This window comes from Squalius cephalus (assembly GCF_949319135.1).
Source record: "Squalius cephalus genome assembly, chromosome: 3".
Lineage (NCBI taxonomy): Eukaryota > Metazoa > Chordata > Actinopteri > Cypriniformes > Leuciscidae > Squalius > Squalius cephalus.
This window is the reverse complement of record NC_137124.1, coordinates 50,790,494-50,811,184: the sequence shown is the minus strand read 5'-3', so window position 1 is coordinate 50,811,184 and position 20,691 is coordinate 50,790,494. Positions and strand designations below refer to the sequence as shown.

General features: G+C 37.7%; 1 protein-coding gene across 4 annotated transcripts in view; it reads left to right on the top strand.

Annotated features, from left to right (window-relative positions):
* The window catches only part of hectd4 (HECT domain E3 ubiquitin protein ligase 4), a 95,150-nt gene that overhangs the window by 61,909 nt on the left and 12,550 nt on the right, over nucleotides 1-20,691 (top strand). For 2 of the 4 annotated variants that reach the window (XM_079865509.1, XM_079865510.1), the window contains exons 52-72: nucleotides 90-216; nucleotides 2,475-2,612; nucleotides 2,776-2,912; nucleotides 3,444-3,604; nucleotides 3,748-3,929; nucleotides 6,039-6,244; nucleotides 7,551-7,681; nucleotides 7,889-8,094; nucleotides 10,119-10,298; nucleotides 10,528-11,864; nucleotides 12,384-12,591; nucleotides 12,718-12,941; nucleotides 13,369-13,514; nucleotides 13,709-13,812; nucleotides 14,536-14,659; nucleotides 15,403-15,593; nucleotides 15,722-15,868; nucleotides 18,243-18,362; nucleotides 18,441-18,596; nucleotides 19,428-19,531; nucleotides 19,629-19,850. In XM_079865509.1, coding sequence (XP_079721635.1) covers nucleotides 90-216; nucleotides 2,475-2,612; nucleotides 2,776-2,912; nucleotides 3,444-3,604; nucleotides 3,748-3,929; nucleotides 6,039-6,244; nucleotides 7,551-7,681; nucleotides 7,889-8,094; nucleotides 10,119-10,298; nucleotides 10,528-11,864; nucleotides 12,384-12,591; nucleotides 12,718-12,941; nucleotides 13,369-13,514; nucleotides 13,709-13,812; nucleotides 14,536-14,659; nucleotides 15,403-15,593; nucleotides 15,722-15,868; nucleotides 18,243-18,362; nucleotides 18,441-18,596; nucleotides 19,428-19,531; nucleotides 19,629-19,850 — 4,551 coding nt within the window. Of the gene's footprint in view, nucleotides 1-89; nucleotides 217-2,474; nucleotides 2,613-2,775; nucleotides 2,913-3,443; nucleotides 3,605-3,747; nucleotides 3,930-6,038; nucleotides 6,245-7,550; nucleotides 7,682-7,888; nucleotides 8,095-10,115; nucleotides 10,299-10,527; nucleotides 11,865-12,383; nucleotides 12,592-12,717; nucleotides 12,942-13,368; nucleotides 13,515-13,708; nucleotides 13,813-14,532; nucleotides 14,660-15,402; nucleotides 15,594-15,721; nucleotides 15,869-18,242; nucleotides 18,363-18,440; nucleotides 18,597-19,427; nucleotides 19,532-19,628; nucleotides 19,851-20,691 lie in introns of all 4 variants that reach the window. The other 2 variants (XM_079865508.1, XM_079865507.1) reach the window with 2 other exon arrangements.

The window sequence follows — 20,691 nt, the reverse complement described above, 5'->3', positions numbered from 1 at the left end:
TTTTGAAAGTTACACCCCCAACATAGTGTAAGCAAACTGTCTTTTCAAAGAAACCTTTTATGTTTTTCTCTCGCCGTCTCTTTGTTAAGGAGGATCACTACGCCTTGCTAGTGAAAGCGTGGGAAACCAAGGTTTTTCCAACCATTCGGCGTCGTTTCAGGAATGAAGCAGAGAGGAAGTCTGGTCTGGATCAGATCAAAGGAGCACTTCAGCTCGGTGAATGTCTCTTTTATTTATTTACAATGGCTAAAAGAGTCCCTCTCAGCCTGTTCATTTATTCAATCAGTGGTCAGTATGTCCAGCTGGGTAGACATTTCCTCATGAAAAGAAGTAACTTTAGCATACTTTAAAGGGGTCATGAACTGGATTGTTTTATTATTTTATAATGTTGCCTGGGGTGCCCTTATAATGTTAGTATGATTTTTACATCAAAAATTGTCATAATTTATAAATAAAAGCCATTTTTCCAAGCCTGATTTCAGCCTCAGGTTTGAACGCTCAGTTTTAAGGGGCGTGTCTGCTGTGAGACTGCAGTGCAAACGCCCACTGCTGTGATTGGCTGACATGCTTGCATATGAAATAGCTAGTATTACATGAACTCTCTCGAAAACTTTTACTACGTTTTTACTATTACAGCTATCAAGATTAACAAATCGTGAAAAGTATCGTTTAAAGCATTATATTTAAATCTATTACATCGCATGAAAGGTTGCAGCATGATGAGCACTGACTGAGCAGATGACAACAGTCTGTTGATCGCGTGAATAAAGATCTTATCATTGCAACGCAATTTTTGCACTCTCACAAATGCTTACACCAAATCACAATGCAAACACGATGTGAATACACAGTAAGAGCTTCGTTGTGTAGTTTAACAGTGTCAATATTTCATCACGAGTTTGGTAAGTGTCCAGATATATCTTAATATAGAGCTTAAGCTCTCGCGGCTCGCGCTGTGCTGTTTGATTGACAGGTTGGGCGAATGGAAAGGGATCGTTCTTTGATCGCTTTCTGTATATTTTAATAACAGTTTAAAAAATATTATTTTCCTAATACTACGAGAAATTATGTGAAGTTGATCGTTTAGTCACTGATGCATAAACAGTATTGAACGATTTTAAGAGAAAGATATCTGAACTTGAATAATTACACATCAGAAATCACTGATCGCAGATCAGGCATTAGAATACACATGGTTACTTACATGTTGCTGGCAGATCCGTGTCGGGAAATTGTGATTGACTGATTTAATAAAGTTTAACCATGCTGGAATCCGAAGGAAGCTTATGCAGACTGTCTTCTTCCACAAACAGGCACGCACAATATTTAGTAAACAGCATGTTTATTGCTTGGAAGTAGCTCGATCCGGTTTAGCAATCATCATGTCGTCCTATGTTATTTAGCATGTTTGGGCGAATCGGTGGGCGGGGCTAAACAGGCCGTGCTGAAGTAGGCGTTGATCTTCTTTTGTGGAGGCGGTGTTTTATCCTCTTTGACGTCATTGTTCCCCACTTTAAAAAACGAGTCGTTTGCTGAGCCTGATGTCTATAAAAGCTTTTATTGGACTAACAAGGTAGTTTTCAGTTCTGAAACTTACAGGATATTATTATAGTATGATGATCTCTTATATGTCAAAAGCTCAAGGAAAATTTGATTTCTCAGTTCATCACCCCTTTAAAAAAATAGTACTTATTACAGAAATCATATACTTTAAAAGAATATACTTAAGTGTGAAATAAATGTTATGTTTTTGGACACTTAATAGCATATTAATTGCAATTGAATGAAGATGTTTTATAGTTTAAAGGGTTAGTTTACCCAAAAATGAAAATCCTGTCATTAATTACTCACTCTCATGTCAGTTCAAACCTTTAAGACCTTCCTTCATCTTCAAAACACATATTAAGATATTTTTGATGAAATCTGAGAGCTTTCTGACCCCCCCTATAGACTGAGTGCAACATTATTACCACTTTCAAGGCCCAAAAAGGTAGTAAAGACATCGTTAAAATAGTCCATGTGCCTACAGTGGTTCAACCTTAATGTTATGAAGCGACGAGAATACTTTTTGTGTGCCAAAAAATAAAAATAACAAAAACAGCGTCAGAGACTGACACAGAAGAGAATAAAGTATTTTTGTGTGCAAAAAACTTCTCATCGCCTCATAAGGTTTAATCACTGTAGCAGCCAATGAGCGAGCAATCTCATGATGCACCTTGAGCAAGCAATCTCATTGGCTGCAGGAACAACAAAGACTAATCAGCTTGTGCCATGTGGGGATGATGTGATTGCTTGCAGATTGCATGTAAAGGACCTATCACCCTGCGGCCTCTTGATTACTGAACTGGATATTTATTTATGCTTTTAAAATTTGAAGTACACTGCAATTGCATATTCAACACAATTATGTGCACTTCTTTTTCACAAGTTTTTCTCCATGAGTTTAGGATAAATAATGCTGTTATTCCTGGCAGGAATGGTGGACATTGCACGTCAGACTGTTGAGTTCCTATATGAAGAGAATGGAGGTATTCCTCGTGACCTCTACCTTCCAACCATCGAGGACATCAAAGATGAAGCCAATAAGTTTACTATTGACAAAGTCCGCAAAGGTCTGTGTGAAAGCGCACGTTAACATGAATATTTGTCCTAGGATCTATGCATTTACTTTTGTTTGGTCTATTGTGGAGATCACACATTGGTTCTATACATACATATACTGTACATGCATATATACTGAATAACAGGTTAAAAATGTAACCATTTTCCCCACAGGCTTAACAGTGGGCATCCGCTGCCCAGAGGGAAACAACACCTGTAGCAGCACAGGTGGAACAGCCTTACCAAAGTTTGCCATCCGGGGCATGCTGAAGACTTTTGGCTTGCATGGTGTCGTGCTCGATGTAGACTCTGTGGGTATCCACATTAGTCAAATTTCAGTTTCCAAATCACTCTGTTTAAAGGGATCAAAACATTTCATGTGAAGAAAAAAAAGAAAAAAAAGAAAATAAGCCTTATTTAAATGATTTTTGCATGTTCATGACAATTGACTCTGTGCACCTTGATGTATTCTACTTAATTTTTATATTTTTTGTATTTATATTTATTACTTTGCCCATTTTAACTTTGATAACTTTATGACGTAAGGAGAATCATCCGCATCCAAGAAAAAAAAAATCTCTAATGAAATCAGCATAAATCTCTCATGATTGAGGGACAATAATGTGAAATGCTTCACATTTTAAACAAATAAATATAAATATTTGTCCCGCATTGCATTATTTTGTTCGTAAAATTAAAATGGTCCATACATATTTTTGACAGGCTATGTGATATTCATTCTTATATACACATTTAGCATTTGAACCTCTTCTAAATGCACTTGTTTCAAAATGCAACAAATCTGAAAGTTCGCTGAAATGTCTTCATTTGTGTGTATTCAGCCCAATGAACTGGTCCAGGTGGAGACATATCTCCGAAGTGAGGGTGTGTTAGTCCGGTACTGGTACCCCATTGAGATGCTAGAGAGGCCACCAGCAGGGTCCCGCAGGGCTGCAGCAAATGGCCTGGTGTCTCTGGACAGCAGCAACATCCAAATTCATCGGTAATGCATTTTTTCAAGACAGTTTCCTATTGTAGATAAAAAAAAATGTCGGAATTTTACTGAAAGAGTTCACCTTTCAAGCATCATATTTCAAAGGCAACACTAAAGCCGAATGTTCAGTACTCTGTGCTTGTGTCTTTCAGGGAGCTGCTGCGTTGTGAAAGTGCTCTCGCGCGTCTGTACTGCCGCATGGCATTGCTCAACATCTTTGCTCCCAAGAGCCCTCACACATTCACACGTCTCTTCCACATTCCCGCTGTACGAGACATCACACTTGAGCACCTGCAGCTCTTGTCCAATCAGCTGCTGGCTCCACCTTTGCCAGGTGATGTCATACAAATATTTTGAGGAACACAGGATTAGATTTGAACTTGCATAAGTAACTACTTACAGTGTTGGGGGTAACGCATTACAAGTAACATGCATTATGTAATCAGATTACTTTTTTTTTATTATTATTATATTAGCTCATGTTAACTAATGCAACCTTATTGTAAACTGTTACCTAATATACACTCACCTAAAGGATTATTAGGAACACCATACTAATACTGTGTTTGACCCCCTTTCGCCTTCAGAACTGCCTTAATTCTACGTGGCATTGATTCAACAAGGTGCTGAAAGCATTCTTTAGAAATGTTGGCCCATATTGATAGGATAGCATCTTGCAGTTGATGGAGATTTGTGGGATGCACATCCAGGGCACGAAGCTCCCGTTCCACCACATCCCAAAGATGCTCTATTGGGTTGAGATCTGGTGACTGTGGGGGCCATTTTAGTACAGTGAACTCATTGTCATGTTCAAGAAACCAATTTGAAATGATTCGAGCTTTGTGACATGGTGCATTATCCTGCTGGAAGTAGCCATCAGAGGATGGGTACATGGTGGTCATAAAGGGATGGACATGGTCAGAAACAATGCTCAGGTAGGCCGTGGCATTTAAACGATGCCCAATTGGCACTAAGGGGCCTAAAGTGTGCCAAGAAAACATCCCCCACACCATTACACCACCACCACCAGCCTGCACAGTGGTAACAAGGCATTATGGATCCATGTTCTCATTCTGTTTACGCCAAATTCTGACTCTACCATCTGAATGTCTCAACAGAAATCGAGACTCATAATAAAATTCTTTCTCAAAATTTATAAGGAAAGACAAGTACTTTGTTTAGGCTTGGCTTGTAGGGAATTCCAAACCTGCGTATATTCAAACGCACATAACTATAGAACCCATTCTAAATGCGCATGTGAATGCCATCAGCGTTTCTCACAGGTTCGCGTTTAAAGTCTGTGTAGAGGGAATGGTGTCGTCTTAGCGGCCCCTAATTTAATAACAAATGATCGTCGCGACGGAAGCAAATCAATCAAAACTAACTTTAGATGGAAAATAACTTAACTCTGCTATAAAGCCAAAACAATCTCTGTTACCTTAAATTATACGCTCATCTCTGTAAAGCTGCTTTGAAACAATCTACATTGTTAAAAGCGCTATATAAATGAAGATGACTTGATTTGACTTGACTTGACTTGACTTGACTTGACTTGACTTGACTCATCAGACCAGGCAACATTTTTCCAGTCTTCAACTGTCCAATTTTGGTGAGCTCGTGCAAATTGTAGCCTCTTTTTCCTATTTGTAGTGGAGATGAGTGGTACCCGGTGGGGTCTTCTGCTGTTGTAGTCCATCCGCCTCAAGGTTGTGCGTGTTGTGGCTTCACAAATGCTTTGCTGCATACCTCGGTTGTAACGAGTGGTTATTTCAGTCAAAGTTGCTCTTCTATCAGCTTGAATCAGTCGGCCCATTCTCCTCTGACCTCTAGCATCAACAAGGCATTTTCACCCACAGGACTGCCGCATACTGGATGTTTTTCCCTTTTCACACCATTCTTTGTAAACCCTAGAAATGGTTGTGCGTGAAAATCCCAGTAACTGAGCAGATTGTGAAATACTCAGACCGGCCCGTCTGGCACCAACAACCATGCCACGCTCAAAATTGCTTAAATCACCTTTCTTTCCCATTCTGACATTCAGTTTGGAGTTCAGGAGATTGTCTTGACCAGCACCACACCCCTAAATGCATTGAAGCAACTGCCATGTGATTGGTTGATTAGATCAGTGGTTCTCAATTCCAGTCCTCGGGACCCGCTGCTCTGCACATTTTGTATGTCTCCCTTATTTAACACACCTGAACCAGATCATCAGCTCATTAGGAGAAACTCCATGAACTGAATTGAGTGTGTCAGATAAGAGAGACATACAAAATGTGCAGAGCAAGGGGTCCCGAGGACTGGAATTGAGAACCACTGGATTAGATAACTGCATTAATGAGAAATTGAACAGGTGTTCCTAATAATCCTTTAGGTGAGTGTATATTAGGAAAACATTTTTCATTAAACTCTTGTGTATTTGTTCATTTCCCTTTGGCTTCTGTAGATGGCAGAATCAGTTCTAACTCTATTCTGCTGGCTCAGTCTGTTCTCCACGAGCTCCAGGGAAAGAGCTGTTCTCCGACTGAGCTCTTCTATCAGGGAAACGCACAGGCCATCCGTGAATGGCTGACGGTGGCCATCAGCAGAGCTCTGCACCAGGGCGAAGACAGCCTTCTTGAACTCACTAAACAGATCTGCTGTTTCCTCCAGGTACTAGTGCCTCACAACTTATTTGTGCCCATTATATCAGTATAGCAGTGTATTATTCTGAACACCATGATTTGTATACGATTAAAGTGATAGGCAGAAAGTAGAGATAAATAAGAGAACAAAATTCTGCAACAAAAATAGAACTTATACTTTTTTAAAGGGAAAATGACTATATTTTACTCTAAATATTATTTTCTTTTCTGTGATCAGAAAGACATCTATAATTTAGATATGTAGAAAATTACTCAATGCATTTTGAATCAGGCAGCTAATTACGTTATTCACTGCAAATCCACCATTATGATCTGTGATATTTAAATGTATCCAATATTCAAATTAATATAGGTTATTGACCATTTTTAAAATATAATGATTTAAAATGTACTTTAATATAAGATAATGACATTAACTTTTCAACATCGACACCGTTCTTGAACCAGGGTTATTGTAGTTAAAACTAAAACCATTAAATACATTTTTGTTACGTGAAATGAAATAAAGGTTAACTGAACCAAAATAAAATTGTTTACCTTGATATATTAAAATAACTCACACCAAAACTGAATAAAAATTAATTAAAAGTGTATAGACCTATTTAAAAAAATAATAATTGAATTTTTTTTTTTAAATGTAAAAAAAAAATGAAATTTTCATAATTTATCATTTTTACTACATTTGGTTATTTTCCTGTTTATTACTGTGAAGCTACTTTGAAACGATAAAGCGCTATAGGAATAAATGTACTTTTACGTTAAACTTTTAATGGTAACACTGTATTTTACAGTGTCCTTATTTTACATAATATGTGCTTACTGTAGAAATAACAGTAAATTACGCATAATTACATGCAACTAACCCTAAACCAAACCCTAATCCTACCCTAACCCCATAGTAAGTACATGTTGTTAATTAATTTCACTCAGTACTTAAATGTATAATTACACTGTAACAAGGACAACTTAAAATAACCTTTTAATTTGATATTATTACAAAGTGGACTTAGAAGTGTACTTAATTGTGTTAAGAAACATTGCACTTTATTATACATTCCTGTTCCCCATGTACATACTATGTAGTCTACTTATTATATTATTTGCAATAACTGGGTAATAACTAGGTACTAACCCTGAACCTCCCCCTAAACCTATCTATAATCCATGTAGTTACCTTATATTACCCAGTACTTTCTTGGGTAAGTACACTGTAAATACACACACACTGTAAAATAAAGTGCAACCAAACATGTTAAATTAGTATTGGTTGTTACAGTTTTAGTTACATTCTTTAATGTTTGCTGAAAATTCAGAGTGCACCTGAACAATTTACACTGGAAGAGTTTCCCATCACTGAGTCCAAGGTCAGCATGGATGTGAACTTCCCCGGTGCTGCCTTTGTGCTCGTCTCTTGCAAAGAGAGCCAAGCCAGCTGCCGCAAAGAGTGAGTTCATATTGATTCATAATATTAGCTAGTTATAATATTATTTCTGAATTACCTGTTTTTGCCTCTTACTTTCATTAGTCTCGTTGCACTAAGCAGGGAGCTTTGCAAAGTAAAAGTCTAAAACTACTTATTTTCAAAAGAACAAGTAAAATCTCAGTTTTCTGTTAAATATTCTATATGCTCATGAGTGTATTTTTTTCTTAGTTCCTCTCTATACAAAGCCCCTTGGACTCGTGTAATGGTGTATGGACTTGGTCACAAGGTGCGACGAAACGGCCAGCTGAATCTGATGGAAGCAGTGTGCTACCCGCTAGACGCCTCCCCGTCTAACACAGGACTCACCCCTCCACCCACAGCCAACCAGTATCCCAGCATCATCATCCCCACTGACAAAGTGCATGTCAAACTAGGCATGTCAAAAACGTGTTACATTCTTTCATACATTTTCGTATTTCAGCTACTCATAAGGTTGTACTCAGTATGTTCAATAAACATAAAAATGTCTTTGCTAATGTACAAAAGTAAGCAAAGAGGCCACTTAAATCAGCATCTGGGGTATTCCTTGTGAAAAAAAATATATATACCGGTACTTAAGTCTATTAAGATGCACTTGTAGTGTATCTTAACTCTTAACCTTAGTACACATTTATAAAGTGCATTTGATATTAAAAGTTTAACTTTAAAGTAAATTTTAAATCATTATGTTTTAATAACATTTTGTCATCCTTTAAAGAAGTACACTTATTTTGATGTGTTGACTAACATACTAAAGCACATGTAAAGTACTTAATTATAATTTTAACTGTAGTGTCGTTCAATATTAGCCTGGCAAGCCAGACCTACATCAAGATGTTAGGTCTGGAAACTCACCATAGACGCGGTTTAATCTGAGGGGCGGGACAAACGGCTGTCTTTCAAATTCCCTCTGCACGCAATAGGACAGCGCTTCAACCAACCAGAGCGTTTTCCCAACAGCGGAGCTTAGTTGATAGATTCAACTTTTGCCATATCTGGCCAGCAAAACGACGAACACATCTTCCTTTTTTTAAGAATGACTTAAGTGCCGTTCTTTGCTCTTTTCTCAAAGAAAAACTTAACTCCAAGTCCTCCAGAGTTGCGGCCAAAGCCGATACGAAAGACCGTTGTTCTCCATCAGCAGCCGTCATTCTTTGTTTTCAAGTGGCAGCCGTCGCAACTCTGTCGTCATATGTTAAGCCCGCCCCCGCCTACTCTATACACGACGTGATTGGCCTGACCCAATTTAGGTTTTTGCAGCTAGAAGGTCTATTGAGAGTTGCTAGACCCACCTGGCTGCGAAATACATTTTGCTGCCGCTAGGGTGCGTCTAGATTTCTAGGCTAGTTCAATATTACATTTAACATAAATATATACAAATATGTATTTACAAATATACTTAAATGCATATCATAAACGTTTCAATAGAAATGGCTTTAAAGTATATTTTAGTTTACCATAAAATCTTAAAGTAAATTTAGCAGTATATTTTAACCATATTTCAAAGACAATAGAAGTAATTATGAAATGACATATAAAGAAGTACTTTAGTCCTACTTCAGTGGGTCAAAATTCAGTCTATAGTTGAATATAAAATTGAACTATAATACATTTTCACTTTATTGCAGTTAACCTGCTAAGTGTCTAAATAATTACATTCAGTGCACACTAAAGTATATTCTTTTGAAGTATAATATTTCCATATTAAGTACTCTTTTTGAAAGGTATGCTAACTATTTCATTTTTCACAAGGGATGCTATATACCACATACCTGGAAAACACATTATAATCAATTATATATTCTGTATTTATATGATCTTTGCAATTGGTTTGCACCAGAGAGAAGTTTGACGTTTCACTGAAGAGTTATGACATTTTGATTAAAAATTGCTTGCTCAAATTTTTTTTTTTCAAAACTAAAACATACACAAATTAATTGTTAATTGTTCACAATAAAGGAGCAATAAAGCACAATAAAGGAATGGTTACACTACACTTTTCATTCCTTTGACTTCTAATAATATGCACGCAAATGCAAGCTCATGCCAATTTCGCTGCATTCCAAAGTTCAAGTTTGGTGAACTCTGACTTGCGTGACCTCTTAGCTGAATTAAAAGAATGCAAACTTTAAATCTGCAGGATTGCAGTGTTGCAGTAAAGTGGTGTAGATATAATACTGTAAGTCCAAAATTTCAAAATATTTAATGTTTTTTAAAAAGTCATTCTTCACACTAGTTATTCTTCTACACTCCTCAGAGTGTGACGCAATATTTCAACCTCTGCGGTGTCTGTAGAAGTCTAATCTATCGATGTCTATTGTGACCGTGGGATGAGATCAATCAGAAACACTTTTAGAAAATAGAGGGTGAATTTTCGTTTTAATGCCGACTTTAATTTATATTTTGGTCCTGTCAGCAGGTGTATCTCCCCCTCCTGGTGCAGTGCTGGTATTGCACTCGTTGCCTCTTGAGTTTCCCTTGGCTATGGCCTTTGCTGAACAGCTGCTAACCTACACTGTAGGAGAAACGATTGACCGCTCTGAGGATGAGCTGGACACTGTGCCCACTTCTGTGCTTATGCAGGTTGTGGAGTTGCTGGGTGAGAAATGTTCATTTTGCTCTGAGGATCCCAGGAAACATATTATTACAGACATTTTGAATGTAAAATTTACTGCTGTGCCAACCTGAAAGCTGGTTAGGAGAGCTGTGTGAAGAGTTTTGAAAAAGATTGAGAAATGGGTCCTAGCTATAAAGTTTTTTTTTTATGTAAAAAAAATAAAAATAAAATAAAGCTGCTTGTGTGTCACACTTGCTTTATCTTTGTTTAGGTGGCCTTTTGTGGACCACTGATCTTGCTCCGTGCATCAAGGAGCTGATCTTCCACCTGCTTGCAGAGCTTCTCCGCAAGATCCATGCCTTTGAGCGGCGCAAGACCCCTTCGGGCCTCTCCAGCCACATTACACTGCTTCTCAACCCCTGCCTAACAGTCCTTATGGTTCTTCAAACGGAACTACGAAAGCTTTACGACCATGAGACCCAAAGTTGGGGTTTAGTTAGCGGCGGTTCCTGCACTTCCGCAACGGGTAGCGGTGGAGCAGTCGCTCTCTCTGCCGAGCGGAGCCGCTTCTCAACGTACTTCCATGCTCTGATGGAGGTGTGCCTGGCAGTCGCTGAAGTGACTCTGCCTCTCAGTACGGGTGCAGGGACGTCGGTAGTAGGCGCCCCTTCGTCTACGAGCACCGCCAACTGTAGTGATTCCTCGTCCTCTTCGTCATCATCCCCAGGCCAGACGCCACAAAGTCCGAGTTTGCTTTCGAAGCGCAAAAAAGTGAAGCTAAAGCGAGAACGGGCAGCAGTCACTGTTGCTTCAGCAACTGCCATCTCAGGGAAACATGGTTCCGGAAGTGGTGCAAGACCGTCAGAATGTGATAATGCTTTACTAAACATGGCCGGAGGGAAGCCAGAAGACATGTTGTGGTTTCACCGTGGGTTGACATTACTCTTGATTTTACGCCACCTTGCTAACAAAGACCCACAAGGTCTGGGCGTCACTGGAGATGCCGTTGCAGATGCTTGCCAAGCCTTGGTCGGCTCCACTGCTCACAGCCGATTGCTCGTGCTCTCAGGAATCCCAGCTCACTTGGAGGAATCCGTGGTTCGCAATGCAATCCGAAGGGCTTGCAATGCGCACGGTGGTCTCTTCAAGGACGAGATCTTTATTCCAGTTCAGGAGGAAGACCCTAAAAAAGCCAAAGCTGAAACTCTAGCGTGTATTCCCCAAGATGCAAAGAGAGATTGCACTGCAGGAAGCCCAAATAGCAACAGTACAACGCCAGCAATGAGCGCCTCAGCTTCAGCGAGCCAGGCGTCTTTACAGGGAGCCTCCAGGGCTGCTGGGGAGCTGCTGGTAAACCAAGAGTTGGTGACCTCTCAAACAGCACCTTCCCTGCCACAAGCACCCCTGGATCCCCACACGGTGTCCAGTCAGGAGAGTCTGGATGTGTCTCTTTGTAGCACAGGGAGTCAAGGTAGTCTCGGCAGCCTTGGGGAGCAGCTGGATAGTGGTGCAACGTCAGTGTCAGATGGAAGCTCCATGTACACTGTTGCCTCGCCAGACATCCATGCCAGCGTGTCACGACCGATCAAAGGCTATGCTGTCATAGAGGTGGGTGGGACATTTGCTCTTATAAAACACCAGAAACAATAATATGAGTGTTGCTTGCAAGCATCATTATTACTATTGTTCATAGTTAGGGTTAAATTAGTTCGTTTCAAATTCATTTATTTCATGGGCTGTTCCATTTGCACAGTGTACTGTGTGACTTTAGAGTTGTCAAAAAGTACCAACTTCGGTACCAAGTCGGTACTGAAATTTAAAAATCAACACAATGGCCAATCAGAGACATATATGTTGAGCGCGTCAACACAGTGGCCAATCAGAGGTGTTAAAGAATTCGTTTAACAGCGCTTAAAATGCTAGAGGGAAATGCTGGTATCGTCACATTTTTAAAATTTCAGTACCGACTTCAGTACTTTTGACAACTCTAGTGCACTTACTATTCTGAGGCCACTTTTAAGACAGAGATATGCTTAATTTTCCGTGTTATGCTAAATCTTGCTTACAGCCTTTTTAAAAAGAAATTAGATATCCAATAATGTTACTGTTTTTGCTTTTGTTGTACAGGTAAGGGCACGGGCCCAGGTTGAGAAGATTCGGGCCAGTCTTTTCAACAGCAGTGATCTCATTGGCCTTTCCAATCTTGAAAGGGAGGAGGAGCTAATGGAGATGACCAATGAGGAGATCCTCACCGCCTCGAGTGTAAATCAGAGTTTATTTGACACTCAAGGGAGTTCTGCCCTTGAAGAGTACTTCCTTGATAAATCTATCAGAGGTTGGTTGCTTTCTTTATCTTAGAATTGTGTGTTATTTTAGACTTTCATTCTGTGATTCTTTTTGCAAGGTTTTGCTTTAACTTTATCAAGTTTGTCAGATGTTTTATTAGTTTTTGTGCTTGTAGGAGACAAACTGGTTCCTGGGGCACGTGATGTGCTAACGGACATCTTTAAGAGCTGCGTATATGCAGAGCAGGTGCTGAGCCCCATTCCAACAAAACCTGTGAAAGTATCGGACATTTATCTCAGCAAAGAGCAGATCAACTCTCAGACACCAGGCAACCTGCTCCATGTGTTTTTTACACACGTACGTCCTCCCAAGAAGGTGCTTGATGACCAGCTCACACAGGTGATGTCCTCAGAATAGTCATTCATTTAATAATATTAAATTAATAATTTATCATGAACATATTTAGTTTTTTTTTTTTATAATTATAAAGTCTGCTAAATGCATATGGTTAGTCTTTCCACATGCGTTTTGCTAAATTTGAATGATAATTGATTCATGTCATTACGATTACTGAAAATGTACTTATCCTAATGTAATCTACACATATAGTATCACGTATATAGGTACTGTTAACTTTCTGAATTTTAATTTTAAGATGCATGAAGACATGAAACATATTTATTAATAATTAAAGTCTGTTACATGCACTTGTAATCCAGACCTTTGTGTTATACCATTACATCTGTTTTAGGAAACAGTTGAACAGACAAAATTCTTGACTGGGCCAAAGTAGAAATTATTAAAACCTTGGTAATTGTGTCTGCAGATTCTCCGTAAATATGGCACAGTAAAGCCCAACAAGAACAAGCACAGCAAGGCAGGCAAAGAGCAGCACCAGGGCAAAGTGGTCAGCACAAAAAGACCCATCACCAAACCCCCGACCAAAGAGAAGTCCATGCTTAACAGTGTTAGGTGAGTACTAACATTAGGCTCATCCAGCCAGTTTCTGCTAACTTAGTAAACCACTAAAAGCTAAACAGTTTTTATAGAGAAGTTATTTAAATGGTTTAAAATGTTAAATTGTAAAAAATACCATAAAATGCATAATAAAGTTATGATTAAACTTCTTAATGGTTCTCACAACATGGTAAATGTTGTTTCTCCAGAACTGTGCTAAGTGAGAAAAAAACAGTCCTCAAGCCAAAATCTCCAGAGAAGACCAAGCCTGATGAAAAAGACCCTGAAAAGTCTCCTGCCAAAAAGCTTGAAGGTTACTACTATGACATTCTTGGTTTATGAGTTTGTGTCACAACATAAATCTAGTACATGGTTACCTTAGGAAAAAGAACTGAACTTAATTGTATTGATTGTGCACTTGTAGTGTGCTTCAAATCTTAAAAGTATATTTTTAATAAACTGTACTTGCAGATAATATAATATTAATGAAATTAAAGGCCACTTAATTGTATTTAAAGAGAGGCACTTAAGTGCACTTTTAAATCAATGTTTTAATAATTTTTTGTCATGCTTTAAAGAAGTACACTTATTTTGAAGTGTTGACTAACATACTAATGCACATGTAAAGCACATGGACTGAAATTGATTATAATTTTACTGTTGCGTGTTATTCAATATTATTTAACTTAATATATTTTAAATATGCTAAATTGTGACTTCACCATTAAACCATTTGTAATTAAAAATATATATGTAAATGTATGAAATACAAGTTTCAATAGAAATAACATTAAAGCATATTTTAGTTTATCGTAAATGTTTGCCAGTACATTCAGCAGTTCACTTTAACCATATTTCAAAGACAACAGAGAGGTAACTATAAAATATCATATAAAGATGTACTTAAGTCCTACTTAAGTTGGTAAAAAAAAAAGCTGCTATTTTCATTTCATATAAATGTAAGGTTTAATATATTTTAAGCTCTTTGATTATCTCTCATGTATCTTAACATTTCACCTTTCCTCTATCCCAGTAGTGCCAGAAGAGAAGTTTTTGACCCTGGAAGGTTTCCACAAGTTTACTCTAGACAGAGCCAAGCAGGATATTCGCAGTGTTTGGCGTGCAATCCTGGCATGCGGTTATGACCTGCACTTTGAAAGGTTTGTACCTTCTCTTTTATAAAAAATGGGCCAGATTCATGATCATTTTCTTAAGAAAGTAGTTAAGTAATTTCTTAAGATAAGATAAGTCCATAACAATATCTGAATTTCAGCTCTGGAGCTTCCTCAGCACTTGCATAGACAAACTTGTGATACAAACAGTAACAATGCTGTCTGTTTTACCAAATCAATGCGAGCCTGGCAACTTAGTCCTCATTCTTTAAAAGTGCATGTCAGCGTCTTCTCGACATGTCGACAACACAAACCAAACTCTTCTAGGCCTCAGCTACAACTACAGTGTTTGAGGGTGGATCAAAGTAGACATTGTTTGCGGGCAGCCAATGTAGACCATAGGCTGGCATTGTGCAAATTTGTTACAAACTTAAGTAGGTTCATGCAGGAAGTAAGACTGTAACTACTGACGACTCTTTCAAGCAGTTCAGAATCGGTTCTTTCTTTTGGGAGACAAGGATATTCGTCTTGGACTTTGATATTAGAAACTTTGCAGACCTTTTACATTCACAAACTGCTGTACACTATATGTTTTTATAGTTTTTTGTGAATCCCGCCTCAAAACTGCTTCCATACTACTACGTACATGTTTCTGCAGGTCTCACTCGTTCTAGTTTCTGAATAAATGGATGGAGTTTTGGAATAGTCTTTTAAAATGACTAGAATAATGAATGTAACTCTTTAAAGTTCTCAGTGGTGTCATTATAAAGTAAAAACACTTCTTGTTTTAGATGCACATGCATCGACTCCCGTCATGCTCAAAAAGCCAGTAGAAAATGGACCTTCGAGATGGACTTTGCGTTGGTCCAGTTTGTGAACCGTCTCTGCCGACATCTGGCCATCACACCTGCCCGGCTACATCCACATGAAGTTTACGTCGACGCCAAGGATGCCATTGATCCCCAAGTCGCATGCTTGTTAGGCAAGTCCATCTCCATATTATGTTATGCTGTTAGATTTGGATTATGAGATGTTTTCATGCAATTGCAGATTATACAGTCACCAAGTTTTTAGCCCGGATATACATCGAATGTAATTCTGATCACACAGGTGTTCCAGTCGAGAGTTTGCGACTGCGGTTTGCTTTACTGCAGTCACTCAACAGCACATTGGAGAGCTTCTTCCTGCCATTAGTGGAGTTAAGGCTGACGCAAACCTATCAAAACAGCATAGCAACCCTTCTGTGTGAGGCCAAAGGTCAGTCATCACATAAACATTCACTCAGGCCTTTTTGTATGGGATTGTTTCTTTAGTACCTAAATAGAAAAGTGCCAAAAAGTACTGTGTTTTTGAACAGGCTGAGGAATACACTATATTGATTATTATTTTCTTGGCCGTATGAAATGAAGCACCATTGTAAATATACATGTAATGATTTCCATGTGCTTTTTATTTGGCCTTTAAGTTTCCCTACTTCAAGACTACTTCAGTAGAGAAGTGTCATGCCCGCTTATAACTCGTGTGTTTTCTTACACCTCAGTAGCAAAAGAGTTCCATTCATTTCTATAAAGCTCAATAAATCGGTTCATCAATTTGTTTGCATTGTAAGGCCCGATATATTGGTCCAACGCCGGTTCGCCAATACACGGGGAAGGTTATCACGTGTTCTGTCCTCACTCATGCAAAGTATTGGTTGGTTAAATTTGCAATACATTTGAATATGTATTTACTATGAGAGAGAGAGAGGGAGAGCGACCACCTATTCAATTCCTGTCCAGCCAAAAAGAGACCAGAGAGAGGGAGCACACCTTCCTTTAACCTCCTGACCAGGTGACATGGGGGATGGGGGAGACCACCCTCAAATGGCTTAACCGGTTTTCTCTAAACTTCTATAAACCTTATTACCTTTTATTTTATCTATCTGGATATGAGATATCTGTACCACTCACTTTGAGACATTTCAAATGACACCAAAAACATAACAGGCAATGATAAACATTCACATTAAACCATGTTCTTGTGTGAGTTCTTAGTATTTTGTGAGAGGAAGTGAGGTTGTATGGAGGTGGTCGAATGTTAATTAGCCAGCAGGGCCCTTTTGTCTCAGACCAGGCCTCAACCAGTATTTTCAGTCTTACAGCATCATTTGAAAATGTTAATGGAAGTCCTTGTGTGGCATTTTACATGCTCTAGTACCATTGTATTCTTTAAAGTCCTTTGGAGAACCATGTTTATAAATGTCAAGTGTTAAGTACCATAGTATATTATCAAATTACGGCAACACGATATTGGAAACCGAACATTGCGATATATTGTAATATGAAAACAAATATATGAAAATTCACCAGATTACTTGAATAGCTCTATTTGGAATGAATTAATCATTCTAGAATGATTGGGGTGACTTTGAAGGGAAGTGAATCTGCATAGAAAATAAACAAATTACAAGATGCATAGATAAATACAACAGAACAAAGATAGAAAGGAAATAAACAGTGCTTTGTTTTTAAGTCTAACAGTATTCAGGTACTGAAGTTAAATAATGAAATGTAAAATAACACTGCATTAATCTTTGTTAAAGCTACAAATTTGTTTTTGTTTGATTAACATAATGACATAGACATCAGTAGATTTATTAGGCTACTGTCACTTTAAGACAATGCACAGATCCAATATAATGATACTATTATGATTCCACTTTCTTTCTTTCTTTCTTTCTTTCTTTTTCTTTCTTTCTTTCTTTCTTTCTTTCTTTCTTTCTTTCTTTCTTTCTTTCTTTCTTTCTTTCTTTCTTTCTTTCTTTCTTTCTTTCCTACTTAAGACACAAGTGACTGTGTTTGTTTATGAGGATACTCGCTGAGATGTGCCTTTTGACATAATTTTGCGTGTATGTGTCTTCAAGCACAAAAAGACGAGAGAACTGAATTCGGTGTTCGCATGCTGTCTGCACAGCTCTTTGTGCTCGCACAGAAAACAGCGCGCAAGATCTGAATTGAGTTCTTTTAAGCAATGTCTTGCGCTTGAATGCTTTAATCTCTCACTCTTTGAACTTTTACTCTATGATGGTTAAGCACATCCTGCGATGTGGCTATCATGGATGCGCACTTCACAATGTCAATGCCAAAACCATATATCGTGCAGTCATAACATGGTATTACCATATGATCCTATCGCTGTGCTGTTACCAACACAGTACTGAAATTGACATATTTTATATGTTCCCTTGTGAAAAAGCACGCTTTTAGCTTGCTTTTAAAAAAAGAGTACTTATTGCAGAAATAATATACTTAAGTGTGAAATGAATGTAATGTTTTCACTTAAAGGGTTAGTTCACCCAAAATTAAATTCAAACGTTGTCCCATAATTTACTCACCCTCAAGCCATCCTAGGTGTATGTGACTTTCTTCTTTCAACCAAACACAATCAGAGTTATATTAAAAAAAAATATCCTTCCAAGCTTTATAATGGGAGTGAATAGTGATTTTGAAGCTCCAAAAAGACATCATCTGCATCCATCCATCATAAAAGTAATCCAAACGACTCCAGGGGTCACTGCAATTGCACATTCAAAACGATTGAGCGCACTTCTTTTTCCCAAGGCTTCTTTTTTTTCACTTTATTTCATTTGTAGGCCTGATTTTTTACGACACCAAAGTGACTGTTATGAACCGGGTGCTGAATGCAACAGTACAGCGGACTGCGGACCACGCTGCCCCTGAGATCACACTCGATCCACTGGAGATAGTGGGAGGTAAACTGAATGAAGCATCACTCACACAGAAGATAGTTTGTGCTATCAGTTCTTCACACTTACACCTGTGTATTACAGGTGAGATGCGCGCAGCAGAGAACACCTACTTCTGCCAGGCTGCACGCCAGCTGTCATGTGTCCCGTCGTCTCAGCTGTGTGTCCGGATAGCCAGTGGAGGAGACCCCACCTATGCTTTCAACATCCGCTTCACTGGGGAGGAGGTCCATGGCACCAGTCAGTGTTACAGACTGCTTTCATGCAAAACACTAAATCCGAATCACTGTCCCAACATAACAAATCTTCCTTGAGTGATGTACAGTCATGCTGTTTTTTGTTTGTTTGCTTCTTACATGAGCATAACTAGTGTTGGAGAGTCTTAGTATGTATATACTATTATAGTATTTATTAATATCTTAAATTACCTTTTTATTTTCAAAATGTTATGTGATTTTGTAATTTTCTTTTTTTATATATATATATATTTCTATTTGTCTTTATTTTAATTCAGTTGTAGTTTTAGTAATTTAACTTATTTCAGTTAGTTGAAAAGGCAACTTTTAAATTTTTCATTTAAGTTGAAGTTTTTCATCTGATATTTTATTTTATTTCAGCGTTATTTCCATTATTGTTTTAGTTTATAATCATAATTTAATACTTAAACTTATTTTATTTCAGTATTATTTATATAATATTATAGTATTTATTAATATCTTAAATTACCTTTTTATTTTCATAATATTATGTGATTTATTGCTTTTATTTTTTTAATTCAGAACATATTTTTCTTTATTTTAATTCAGTTGTAGTTTTAGTAATTTAACTTATTTTATTTCAGTTAGTTGCAAAGGTACATTTTTCATTCAAGTTTAAGTTTTATCTAATATTATTTTTATTTCAGCTTTATTTAAATTATTGTTTTAGTTTATAATCATAATTTTAGTACTTCAACTCAAGCTTAACTCGTTTCAGTTTTTCATGTAATATTTATATTTTATTCTATTTCAGCTTTTTTTCCATTTATGAAAACAAAAGTTTAGATGCTTCTTACATGTCATATTTGCTCAGGTGGATCATTCAGGCATTTCTTGTGGCAAGTCTGTAAGGAGCTGCAAAGTTCAGCGCTCTCACTGCTCCTCCCTTGCCCCAGTGCTGCAGCAAATCGCAATAAGGTTTGCTTGCATGTTTGATCTGTTCCTGACCTTCCCTTGTGCTACATTCTGTGGTACATGTGAACACAGCTTGACTTTTGTTGTGGGTGTGTTTCAGGGAAAGTACATTCTGACACCGTGCCCCATCACTTATGCTGAAGAGCAGCTACTGAATTTCTTTGGCCAACTGCTTGGTATTGCTATCCGGGCAGATGTTCCTCTGCCTTTGGATCTGCTCGGCTCCTTCTGGAAGGGTCTGGTCGGTGAGGCGCTGGACCCAGAATCTGACTTTCGAGAAGCGGACCTGCTCACGTACAGCCACATTAAGAAGTTTGAGAATGTAAATTATAATTCATATTATACAATGAATAGCCTTTAATTTCTTTAAATGAAATGTGATTTCTTTATTTTTTCGTCTCTGGAGCGAGTGTGATGTGACATGGACATTGACCACAATTATGTCATTGGTTTTACAATCCCAATATCATGGTTTCTGCATTTATCCATAGCTATACCCTTTAAAAAATATGTGAGCTTAATTGTATTGAATCTGCATTTTAGTGCACTTCAAATATTAAATGTATATGTTTAAAAAACTACTTGCAGATAATATATTAATTCAATAAAAGTATACTTCATTTTCAGCTAATCGCATTTAACATGCATTTAGACTAAAATTAGTTTTAATTTAAATACAATTAACATGCAAAAAAAAAAAAACACTCTAAAGTTCAACTGTTTGCATTAAATATAAATGTAAACTATTAGTGCAGGGCCATATGTAGCAAAATAAAGTGTTTGGAACATTTCATATAGATTTTTGCAAATGATGTTTTTTGACTTCTTCAGACCCTATAGTTTGCAAAACTACCTGTTTCCGATTTTTTCCCGGGCTGCACAGGCCCAAAATCCAAGATGGCGGACATATCACCAAAAATTGCAAATAATCGCCTTTTTAAACACTTCAAATGGATATATGTTAGGTATATCATTATATACATACATTTTCTAATTAACTGATTGACTTGGGTAATAAATATGACCATGGGTAACATGAATTATCATGATTATCAACCAATGATGGGTGTAACCACCATTATGCTATTTATTGGCATACCCGGAAAAATGCATTGACTGATTAAAAGTTTCCTTCATATAACCTAATAATCATTTTAATTAAA